The sequence below is a fragment of the Onychostoma macrolepis genome, chromosome 11, assembly GCF_012432095.1.
Source record: "Onychostoma macrolepis isolate SWU-2019 chromosome 11, ASM1243209v1, whole genome shotgun sequence".
In the NCBI taxonomy this organism is placed as follows: domain Eukaryota; kingdom Metazoa; phylum Chordata; class Actinopteri; order Cypriniformes; family Cyprinidae; genus Onychostoma; species Onychostoma macrolepis.
In genome coordinates, this window is record NC_081165.1 from 26,726,598 (window position 1) to 26,737,750 (window position 11,153).

At 37.0% G+C, this 11,153-nt stretch overlaps 1 protein-coding gene and 2 long non-coding RNA genes across 3 annotated transcripts; 2 read left to right on the plus strand and 1 right to left on the minus strand.

Moving 5' to 3' along the window:
• The first annotated feature begins 337 nt into the window (after window positions 1–337).
• On the plus strand, window positions 338–1,756 carry LOC131549794 (uncharacterized). Its single transcript, XR_009273484.1, has 3 exons — window positions 338–454; window positions 561–765; window positions 1,652–1,756. It is a non-coding gene; the product is annotated as an uncharacterized LOC131549794 (long non-coding RNA).
• On the minus strand, window positions 1,349–5,456 carry LOC131549793 (protocadherin-20). The gene is made up of 2 exons (XM_058792276.1): window positions 5,318–5,456; window positions 1,349–4,635 (listed from the first exon to the last, which is right to left on the minus strand). The coding sequence occupies exons 1-2, from the start codon at window positions 5,366–5,368 to the stop codon at window positions 2,038–2,040; spliced, it is 2,649 nt and encodes an 882-aa protein (XP_058648259.1). The 5' UTR covers window positions 5,369–5,456; the 3' UTR covers window positions 1,349–2,037.
• On the plus strand, window positions 4,512–10,059 carry LOC131549795 (uncharacterized). The gene is made up of 4 exons (XR_009273485.1): window positions 4,512–4,703; window positions 5,342–6,695; window positions 9,182–9,296; window positions 9,442–10,059. It is a non-coding gene; the product is annotated as an uncharacterized LOC131549795 (long non-coding RNA).
• The last annotated feature ends 1,094 nt before the right edge of the window (window positions 10,060–11,153 follow it).

Sequence of the window (11,153 nt, forward strand, 5' to 3'; positions counted from 1 at the left end):
TCCATTGCTGATGCAACAATGTTGAGAAGAGTTCAACTTTATGCAAATGAGCCAACACTGCTCACACTCTTCACTCGGTGTAACTCGTTAAAAATAAAGGATTTCTGGTCACTTTAAATCACTGGCAGTGTCAAGGCTCTCTTTGGTTGGTTTGGTTGCCATGCTACAGTAATGCTTTTATGCATTTGCCAAATGTTTTTTATCCAATGCAAACTACAATGTATTTGGGGAATATATTATATAAATATCCCTGGGAATCGAACCCACGACTTTGGCATTGTTACACCAGTTTCAAAGAATTTAATAATGCGCAACATAATTTTTTTCTTTAATCTGAAGCTTGATCTTGGCCCATGGATCTTTAAATGCATGCTGGTGGATTTCAGTCTCCTGCTGGTTTGTGAACACACGTTGCTGGTGAAGTAAGCAGATTAAGCAGTGAATCTGACCCCAGGTGACAGGCCCTACTCGCAACCTGTGCACTGCAAAGCCTCGATACATTATCTGTCTTCCGGCTTCTTGTGGTTTTAAATGACTGCTTTCTATTGTGAGCATTTCAGAGAGTTCCAGAGAGAGAAAGGGAAAAATGAAACCGAACTGGTTTTTGGAATAATAGAAGTGGCGAGTGGCCATGCCAAGCTTGTCTGTTTTAGAGAGCTGAATGGTGTTCCACGAGCGAGGACAAGCTAAACACACACTCCTGATCTGACCTCTGTAATGGGTCGGGACACTGGAGAAGCCATCTTATTGGTCCGACACAAAGAGGTAGATTAAAAAGAGCAGAATGAGACGCCAACCACACCACAACCAAAAGGCTCTCCAAATGCTTTGTGTAATGCTAGCTTGATTATGGTGAAATTAACGTTGTTAACTTTCATGTGTTGATGCACATATACGAGAGTTCTTTAATAGAATGTAATCGCACAAGTTCTCTTTCATTGTTTTTGGCACCAGCAGCACACTACTGTTATCTTCTATATCTTGAGTCACTGAATGCCGTTTTTCGATGTAAATAACTTTGCGGTTTGGTCTCTGATGAAACTGATTACCCATTTTCCTGATAACCCTTTGAATCATCTCTTTTCCAAAGAAAACTGCAATACTTTGTGTACAAACACATTCCAAGAAAGAAGCACTTCAATTGTCTGTATAAACGACATTTAGACACAGTCAAATCAACCACTGAGATGGTTTTTGAATTCTACTTATGATTAAATGAATCTACTAAATGCTTTAGTAGATTAACTTTTTGAGCAAAGACTGCTGCAACACAATTGCTGAGTCATGTCCATATCTAATACCGGTTTAGTCTATAATACATGAAAGAAAATCATATCCAAGCTATTAATAAGAAAATAAAGCACTTTAATGTTCATGAATTCATTGCTTACACAGAAATGAGATCAGAGAAATGTAGCCTTAGCTGCTTTGAAGAAAGCTTTTGAGCTGAGTGCACAAAAGTCATCACAAACAGAAACCATTTGGAGGAACCAAGAAATTCTGGGGTTCAAGAAACTCATTAGGATATTGCACACCAGCCTAGTATCCTACAGAAAACACAAAATGTACAACACCACCTGTTAATAACCGAGAAACAGTTGAGGAATCAATGTGGCATTGATTTCTCATCTCCTTTGGACTTCATTTTCAGAAGGGTGATGACAAACATAAGGAGCATTACATCTGAAAGCGAACAGCTTTCCATGGGGAGAACGATGTTTGTGTAGAGAACTGCGTTGGGCTTCAGAGACAGGCGTATAAAAGAGGTTTGACGATTTGACACAACACACTGCAAAGGGCACCATTGTAAGATAAATGACATTAAAAGCATGTTGGGCGGCAAATGCAAATAGCAAAATCTTCATATTTCGATCTTGTCAATATATATATATATATTTGTAGGTTTCATCATAGTTATAAAACATACTGTATGCACAATATATACATCGTATTTTCAAATCATATACTTAAGAGATATTAAGATGCACAAAACACACTGTAAACAGATTAATTTGGGCAGTACAAGCAGTTGCAGTGTCAGATGTTTGAAATCTCCATTGGGTTCTTGTCCACCATTTCATGGTTGAGTTTTAAAGGAATCTCAATGTCTAACCTCTTCTTTTTCGGTTTTCTTTTCTTGCAGCAAATGTACGTCACCAACGACACAACGGTCAGAAACAATCCCAAGCAGATAGCCGTCAATGCAAGCAGTAAAACTTGGTACTCGCCACACATGTTTGGCACTTGTTCACCCTTCCTCCCTTCCTTATCAGGAGGAAGCTCACCATGGTCAATATCTACACTTCTGGGCAACAAACTCTGAATGAGGGTCTCATTGCTGACTGTCTCATTCACAAACAGGTTGACCAGTACGGTAGAGTAGAGTTCTGGTTGACCGTGGTCTCTGACTTTGACCCACAAACTGTAGAGGCCTCGATTGCTCAAGGCTTTCCTCAAGGTGATGTTTCCAGTGTAGGGGTCGATGTCAAACGAACCTGGCTCTCCATCCGTTCTCTTGATGATGCTGTACGCAATAACAGCATTCATTCCTGTGTCCCGGTCCACCGCGTAGACCTCCGTTATGGACGTTCCCGGAAGCGTGTTGGGAAGTACCAACATGTACGACTGGTTGGACTGGGGGAAAAGAACAGTTGGAGGGTTATCGTTGACATCCAGGAGGAGAACAGTCACCATTGTGATGCAAGAAAGAGCAGGTTCGCCTCCGTCAATTGCCTCGATCCAAACATAATACGTTCCTTGTTGCTCCCGGTCCAGAGGGGTCTTGGCTCGCAACGCTCCTCGTCCGGTGTCAATCACGAAGATGTCGCTCCCATTAAGGATGGACAACGCCACCCAGCCGTTCTCCCCAGCATCCGCATCTGTGACAGTAAGAACGCCAATTTCCCCGAAACCTGGAAAGTTCTCTGGCACAAAGAAGGTGAAGTCCTTGTTGATGAACCTTGGACTGTTGTCATTCCGATCCTGGACGTTGATAATCACAGTGGCGATTGACTCCTTTCTCGGCGTGCCGCGGTCTACGGCTCGCACCATGAAACGATACGTCTCTTTTTCCTCTCGGTCAAGAGAAGTGGACACCGTCAGTACCCCAGTTGACCTATCCAAGTCAAAAATGGTGGGAGCATCGGCACCGAGTAGGTAATACACCTCACCTCTGCTTTCACTATCTGCATCGGTGGCCTGAAGCTGAACGAGGAATGTATTTGGTGGGTTGTTCTCCTCCACTGTGAGATCCATGAAAGATTGCTTGAAAACCGGAGCATTGTCGTTAACGTCCAACACATGGACCTTCACTACGGTGTTAACTACTAATCCATGAGAGTTACGTACCACAATAACCATTTCATAATCCTGTTGCTGCTCATAATCCAATAGCTCGGTGGTCTCGAGCAGGTACTCGTTTTTAAAATGCTCATACGGTACAAGCCTAAACGGCCCTGCACCTTCAAGAAGACACTCTATCTTCTGTTGTGGCTCTGTGTTTTTGATGGTAAAAAAAGCGATGGGTGAAAACGGTGGCTCTGATTCACTTAAACTCACAACACCGTCCTTCTCTGAAGCAATGTAACGAGGGATAACCGCCGGAGGCCCGGAGAGCTGTTTGATGACGTGAACGGTAACCGTTGCAACTTCTGGAATACACGTCGGCCCATTGGCCAGCACGATTAGTTTGAAGAGTTTTCCGGTGTTGTTGTCAATCTTTCCTGCTAGTTTAAGAATCCCACTGTTTGTATCCAAATGAAACAGGTTTCTGCTTTCCTGGGTGACCCGTTCGCTGAAGGCATACGTGATCAAAGCGTTGGCTCCTTCGTCTGGATCGTAGGCTTGTAGACGAGCCAGTTGCATGCCCTTAGTAGCGTTTCCGTAAATAGTAACGTTCACTAGCGACTCTGTAAACTTGGGGCAGTTGTCGTTGACATCCGTGATGATAATCCTCAAAGTCGCAGTGCCTAGAAGCGGCGGAGAGCCACCATCCTCGGCTATAATGTCAGTCACATACTCAGCTTGTGTCTCCCTATCAAGAGACTCGGTAATGATGAGAAAGGGCGTCAGTTCACCGCCTTCGTTCTCCTCTACGTCTAATGTGAAAACTCCATAGTCATTAACAAGCCAGTATGTTTGAACACTGTGAATCCCGATGTCGGGATCTACTGCGGATTGCTCCACCGCAAACCTTGCGTTAACGGGTGCGTTCTCCGGCACAGGCACCCTGATTTCCTCAACAGGGAAATGCGGACGGTTGTCATTCACATCCTCAATAATAATTTTAACCTTAACCAGCTGAAAGTACTGTTGAGGAAGGATTAGCACGTCCAGAAAGATTGCGCAGCCCTGGCCCTCGTGGGACTCCGCGCACAGAGCCTCTCTGTCAATCTCCACAGCAGATGTGAACAGCTCCCCCGTCGTGTTATTCAGATTCACGTACTGCTGGCCGGCCGTCTTTAGCTCCAGATTGAATGAACGAGGAGGATTGACAGAAAGATCCAAATTTAAGTCTGCACCGATAGCCCCTATGAGTATCGCTTTAGGTAATCCTTCTTTTATCTTATAGATGAGGTGACTGAAATTAGACGAGCAGGAGGGGGGACTGGTGTACAAGAGGAGGATGAACAAACCCTGAAATAAATAACAGAAAAGCTATTTAATAAGAAGCAACATATGTAAAAATGCATCAGAATCAAATGGTAAGTATATATGAAAATGGTCAGAGAAGCAATGTATATATTTACTGCATATATCTTTTGCATATAAATGATTCATTAAGCACATCAGAAGCAGTTGGGTTTAACATTACTGTATGTGTGTGCTGGGAAAATGATTGGACTAAATCTACATCCACCCTTACTGATATAACAAAATATTTACCCAATTATTTACCATGATAACCATAATTTCTGGCATAGCTTCAGCATATAGTTTCTTTCTCTCCCTCTCTCTCTCTCTATGTATTTGGAGGAGAGTGGTGGTACCACAATTGTAACTAATAGCAAAGACATTTTGACAGAAAATATGGATATCACTTTACAAGGGACTGCAATGAACCTGCAAACGAAATCATAACACGTGCTTTATAAATCATTTTTAACATAAAACAATATGATCCAAATTTAGTGTGCAATCCTTCCAAATACTTATTAGACTTTGATTCACATAGCTATCTTAATAAATCATCGGATGAATTTGGATGATATAATAATTTTGGATTATTTAAAGATATTATAAAGAGTTACCAATCATTTTCTGTTAAGAGAATTCGCTGTCATGATAAATGCAGTTTTCATAAGTGTAAGAAACTTACCCATAACTCTCCTTTGCTGTGCAGGCAGGTTCCTCTTTTAGTGTTCCACATGTTTCCCGTTCAGTGTTGGCGTCACAGGGAACGGGAGCGGGATGAGTTTACAGTAGCAGCCGCATTCTGAGCGCCGGTGAGCGGCTGAGTTCTCGCTCGCTGCCCGATGCGCGACTGAAGCGCTCTACTCATTCATCTGACAGACACGCTGCGGACACGCCCACCGCATGCTAATGACGGCTGGCGCGACCAACCAGCGTTGACGCAGAGCCAGGAGGCGTGTCTAGAAACAACTCATTTGCAAGTTAAATGTTTTTAGACGTTTAAATAGTTTTGGACTGAGTTATTTATTTCTTGCAGTTAAGAAAACATCAGCATGGCATGAAAAATAATAATGCTGATAATACGTACTCTACTTTCTTAACAATTCTAAATGCATATAATTAATTCCGTTTTCTTCTACATTTCTTCATTTTTAATTCTGTTCTAGCTTTTCTATGCTTGTGCATTACACTTAATGCAAATCATTTGTGGTATTATAAGTCACTTTGCATAAAAGTGGCTGCTAAATTATTAAACCTAATGTATATGTATTTGTAATGTAATTAAATCTAATGTATATGATTATGTACACAGAGTGTTCACTGATAAAAATCTGGATTCAGCATAGAATATGCTTCTTATCAAGAACTTTTTTTAGTCTGTAAACATTTCTTTAGAGATTAAAAAATAATCAGAGACCCTGATGAATGTACTGTAGATATAAATGTGCATTAGAGCGTATGAGTAATTAGTGCAGATGATCAGCATTGCTGTAACAAAACAATAATTTCCTGGTGGAAGGGAAGCAGAAGGAGACAGATATGCGTTTGCAGCCCTGCGGTTGAGATTACATTAATCTCCCATTTACATAAAACTCAGCAAAGCTGAGAGTAAATATGACTCACTTTCTTTGTCTCTGTAACACTTGCTGAACAATTACTAAACACTTGTTTATTTTCTGCGTCTTTTAAACCCCTTTTTCCCTTTTTAACCTTTGCATTTGCTTTCCATGCAGAGCATCACATGAGTTGATGATGTGAGGATTATAGAAGGAAGAATCTGAACAATCAGCGTAACCTTCATCAAATCAACTTGTCTTAATCTGAGCGTTTTTAACCTCCTCAACAGATGCTGGCCGTGATTGAGAACATATTGACCCTCTGACATCAGCAGAGTCACTACAGACAAGCACATGAGCTTTAGCTCTGATTATACACAATTTCATTTAAATAAAACACTGCATCACATGATGGTTCAAATTGATGCGTTTGTCTTATGTTTTTTGTCTTGGGAGGCAGATCTAATCCAGAAAATCACAGACTTCAAGGTGCAAGGACTTGAACCAGTGAGAAAAATAAATAATTAAATTAATTCACTATTCAATTACATTTTTTTTAAGGTAAGTGGTTGCAAGCAATTTATTTTAGCTGCATTTAAATAAACAAATTTAGTTGACTAATTCTCAACATTATTTTTTATTTAAATGTAGCTAAAATAAATTGTTTGCAACCACTTACCTTAAAAAAAAATTAAGTATCATTTTTTTCAGTGCACTTAGAAACCCCTCAGAACACCTGTGCGGGTAACAAGGAACATTCTCACAAGGTTCTTTCAAAGTTATGAACAAACGTTCTTCAGTAACATTAAAAGAACGTTCGTTCAATCCGTCTCTTCTAATGTTCTCAAAACATTTGCACAAAAAAAAACGTTGAGGGGAGTTTATTTTTTCTGAAACGTTTTAGTTGGATGTTCATCTAACATTTTGTAAGTGTTACTGCATTTAAGAACGTTCAGAGAACTTTCAAAAGTAATGTTCGCCGAATGTTTACAAAATTGTAAAATGGCACGTTGGTACATATCCAAGAAAAATGTATTTTAAAAATCGCAAAAATTGGATGTTTTGAATGTGCAGAAAACATTCAGAAGAACTCTTTCATAACTAATAAAAATGGCAAAAACCACAACAAAATTGCTAAAACTTTTAAATTACAATGCAAACGGAAAATACAAAAATAAAAATTAATTCAATTAAAAAAAAAAAAAAAAAAGTATAATAGTGTCTCAATGATATAAACAACACAATAAATAACACAATTTCTTCCAGTTTCTTAGTAACTGCATAGAAACAAGTTTTGCACAGGTAAACGCCATTCAAGTTTTCTGCAGAAATGTAGAAATCTTAGCTGTTTTTTCATCAATGTTATTTACTCTTATTTACTATTTCATCAGTATTTTTTTGTATTTTTTACTGATGAATTATCTTGTGTTTCTCTGACAGTGTGCAAAACACCAGGGTTTTATAGGTAACTAAAACCATTTAAAAATATTTTCATTACTTGAAATAAAAAATTAAAAAGTTAACTGCATTAAAAATTAGAAATTTTATTTCAGCTAGTTGCCAAAATGCTAAAACAACTCAAACTAAAATGGAAATAAAATTAATAAAAACTAGGGGAAAAAAAGCTTATAAAAATGACAGAAGCACACAACAAAATGCATAAAGCTTGAACTAAAATTAAAATGGAAACATAAAAACAAATAATAATAATTCAATATTTAAAATGAAAAAAACAAAACAATTAGTTTGTTAATTCATCCTTATGTCATTCCAAATAAATTTTCTTTTTTCCATTGAAGACAATTTAATTAATTTGCGCTGGAAATCTTCCCTTTGCTGCAGTTCTTAAATCTCTTTTGCATTCACGTGCATTTAAATATGAAGCGTCGAGACGTGCCATTCAAGGTTGGCAAACCAACTCTTGTATTACAGTAAAAGTTCACACAATGTGAAAGTCATGAATAGTGGATTGTGAAATGATGTCGTTGAATTCTCACCTGCACACATTAAAACCACAAAGCAGAACTGAGCTCAGATATCTGGATCTAATTCAGATTCACCTGAGCAAACAGATCTTATATAAATACTCCCTATAATTACATTGGTTGTCGTTTTAGCTGCAGGCCAGGATACGTTCCTTCAGTCAGTTACAGAAAGTATTGCAACACCAGATATCTGTTACTGCTCGTACCCTTCTCACAAAGTCTTTCATTTCACATATACAAGCTTATCATGCTGCATTTCAGACAACAAATAAATATGTTTATTAAAGAATATGATATTTGTTTATAGAACCCTTAGGCTAGAATTATTATATTTTTAATTAACTGAAATTTAAAACATTTTATTTCAGCTAGTTGCCAAAACAACATTACTTTTTGTGTAACTTGATTACTAAAATAAAAGTAATAAAAATTATTTAGACATTAAAAAAAAAAACAATAACTAAGAAAAATGACAAAAGCACACAACAAATTTGCTGTTTGCTGTTTTGCACAAAATAATGTGTTTAATAGAACCATTAGGCAAAAATATATATATATATTTTCAATTTTATATTTTTAGTTAACTTTTATTTCAGCTAGTAGCCAAAGGAATATTTCGGTTTAGTTTAACTCGATCTATCAAAATAACTAAAACTAAAACTGAAATAAAATTAATAAAAACTACACTGTAAAAAATAGAAATTAACAAAATGTTGGATGGGCAAAACTATTTAAGTTGAACTAATTTTATTGATTGGGCTTAGTTGAGAAGACATATTATTTTTATGCTATTTGAGGTAACTTAGCCCTATAATATGAAATGTACATGTTCTATTACAAATCCAGTCAGCATCAGTGCTCCCTGTTGTGCAATGAAAAGAAAAGAAAAAAAAGTTGCAACTTCTGTTTCATCAAAAATTTAATGAACTGACATTGATACACTGTAAATGATTTAAAAGGCATCATTTCATTTTTTGAACTTAAAATGTACTTTTCTTTCTCCATCAGGGTGTGGCCAAAGGTTTCATTGGTGCTTTGTCGTCACTGCAAGATTTCAGATGCTGGCCAGTCAAGGCACCAAACACTAGCATGTGTCCAGACCGCTCCACTGCAGATATATACTGTGTGTACTTTCAAGACTAGGAGTTTATTGTTTTCATTCCAAGCAATATGTGTAAATGTTCAGAGTTTTTACTACAATTATAATGTGCTTTACTGTTCTCAGTGGCATCTGTGCTAATATTAGTCTGTTTCATTCTTATTCCGAGGTGAATGTAGCCACCCAGATTCAGTCTGTATGCAGATCAGATGGTGGATCAGCACCTAGAGACGACCTCTGCAGCCCTGAATGTCAGCGGAGACCATGGCAGCTAGATGAGCTCCAGAGACAGATCCCCTGCGAAGCCCCCGTCAGCCATCGGGACAAGACCACGAGAACCAGACGAGTCCTCTGCTCAATCTGACCTGTGTTGCAGCCTAGAATTAAACCACGTCATGCTGGTTTCGTCTGGCCAGAGGAGAACTGCCCCTCGACTGAGCCTGGTTTCTCCCAAGGTTTTCTACTCAATCTCTGTCACCGATGGAGTTTTGGGTCCTTGCAGCTGCTTATTTGGGGACGCTTGGCTGATTGCACAGACATTACTGGAAGAGAGCTGAACTGGATGATGCCAACACTGAATCACCAATGAACTGACTTTAACTGGAAAAATGACTTGTTAATGTCCTCTTGCATTATTGACAAACTATTTTCCTGTTTGACTCTGTAAAGCTACTTTGACACGATCAGTATTGTATAAAGCACTATGTAAATAAAGGTGACTTGATTTGATTTTATATACTGTAACAATTTATTTTTTTGACTTCTGCCTCATTTTAAAGATGTAATTGTGAACAGTAATATTATTTGTAAATGTTTGTTTGCTAACATTTTGTTTAGCTTGTTTAGTTTTTTTCTTAGTTCATTAAACAAAGTTTAAACTGAATTTTGCAGCTGTATTACAGATGTAATGTTTGTCAACTGGAGCTTTAAAGGGATAGTGCACCCACAAATGAAAAGTTGCTGTTAATTTACTGACCGTCAGGCCATCCAAGGCCATTTTTCACAAAGTGTGTTTTTAGTGATTGATAAACACCAGTTAATCATTTTTAATCATTTTGTTAAACTATAAAAATATGTTTATGTAGTTCCCCTGCAATTTCTTATGATGCACAAATAATAAATCTTAGTTGAGGTAACATATAAAACACAGAGTAAACGGTTACATTTTAATTGACATAACTTGCTGTAGTCTTCTAAACGTTTGACCAATTAAAACATTTTAGTTGAATGGACTATAAAACTAGTTCAGTAAAGGTTGAGCAAACTAAAAAAAATAACAATTCAGATAACACTTTAAAATTTCTGTGGAACTAGTTACTAAATAATAATTAGTTGAAAACGTGTATTTTTACAGTGTATTAAGAAATAATAATAATTTTTAAAAAATACAAAAACACAAAATTACTAAAAGTTTAATTTGAAATTAAAATGAAACCGTAAATAATAATCTTGATACTATAAAAATATCCAAGTTCATCAAGATGCTGTTCAGAAAAAAAATACAAATATCAATCAGTATAATATTGTTGGAGTATTATAATGTATGTTTACTAGAACCATTTGGCAAAAATGTTATATTTTTAATTAACTGAATAGAATATTAAAAATGTAAACATTTTATTTCAGCTGGTTGCCAAGGCAACATTTCTTTTCATTTAGATTAACCTGATTACTAAAATTACTAAAACTAAAACGGAAATAAAATTAATTTAAAAATTATTTAGACATATTAACAAACAATAAATGACACAAAAGCATTACAAAATAACAACAACAAAAAAAAAACATCTAAAATTAAAATGGAAAATTCAAAATAATAATAAATAATACATTTATCAAAGAGTAATTATTGTTGCTGTACTATAATAATGTGTGTTTACT

What these genes read in the sequence shown, in the direction of transcription:
- LOC131549793 (XM_058792276.1), bottom strand. Translation starts at nt 5,368, where the DNA reads ATGTGGAACACTAAAAGAGGAACCTGCCTGCACAGCAAAGGAGAGTTA. An exon ending in ACAGCAAAGGAGAGTTATGG is followed by an intron (nt 4,636 to 5,317) that starts GTAAGTTTCTTA and finishes TATTTATTTCAG; the next exon opens with GGTTTGTTCATCCTCCTCTT.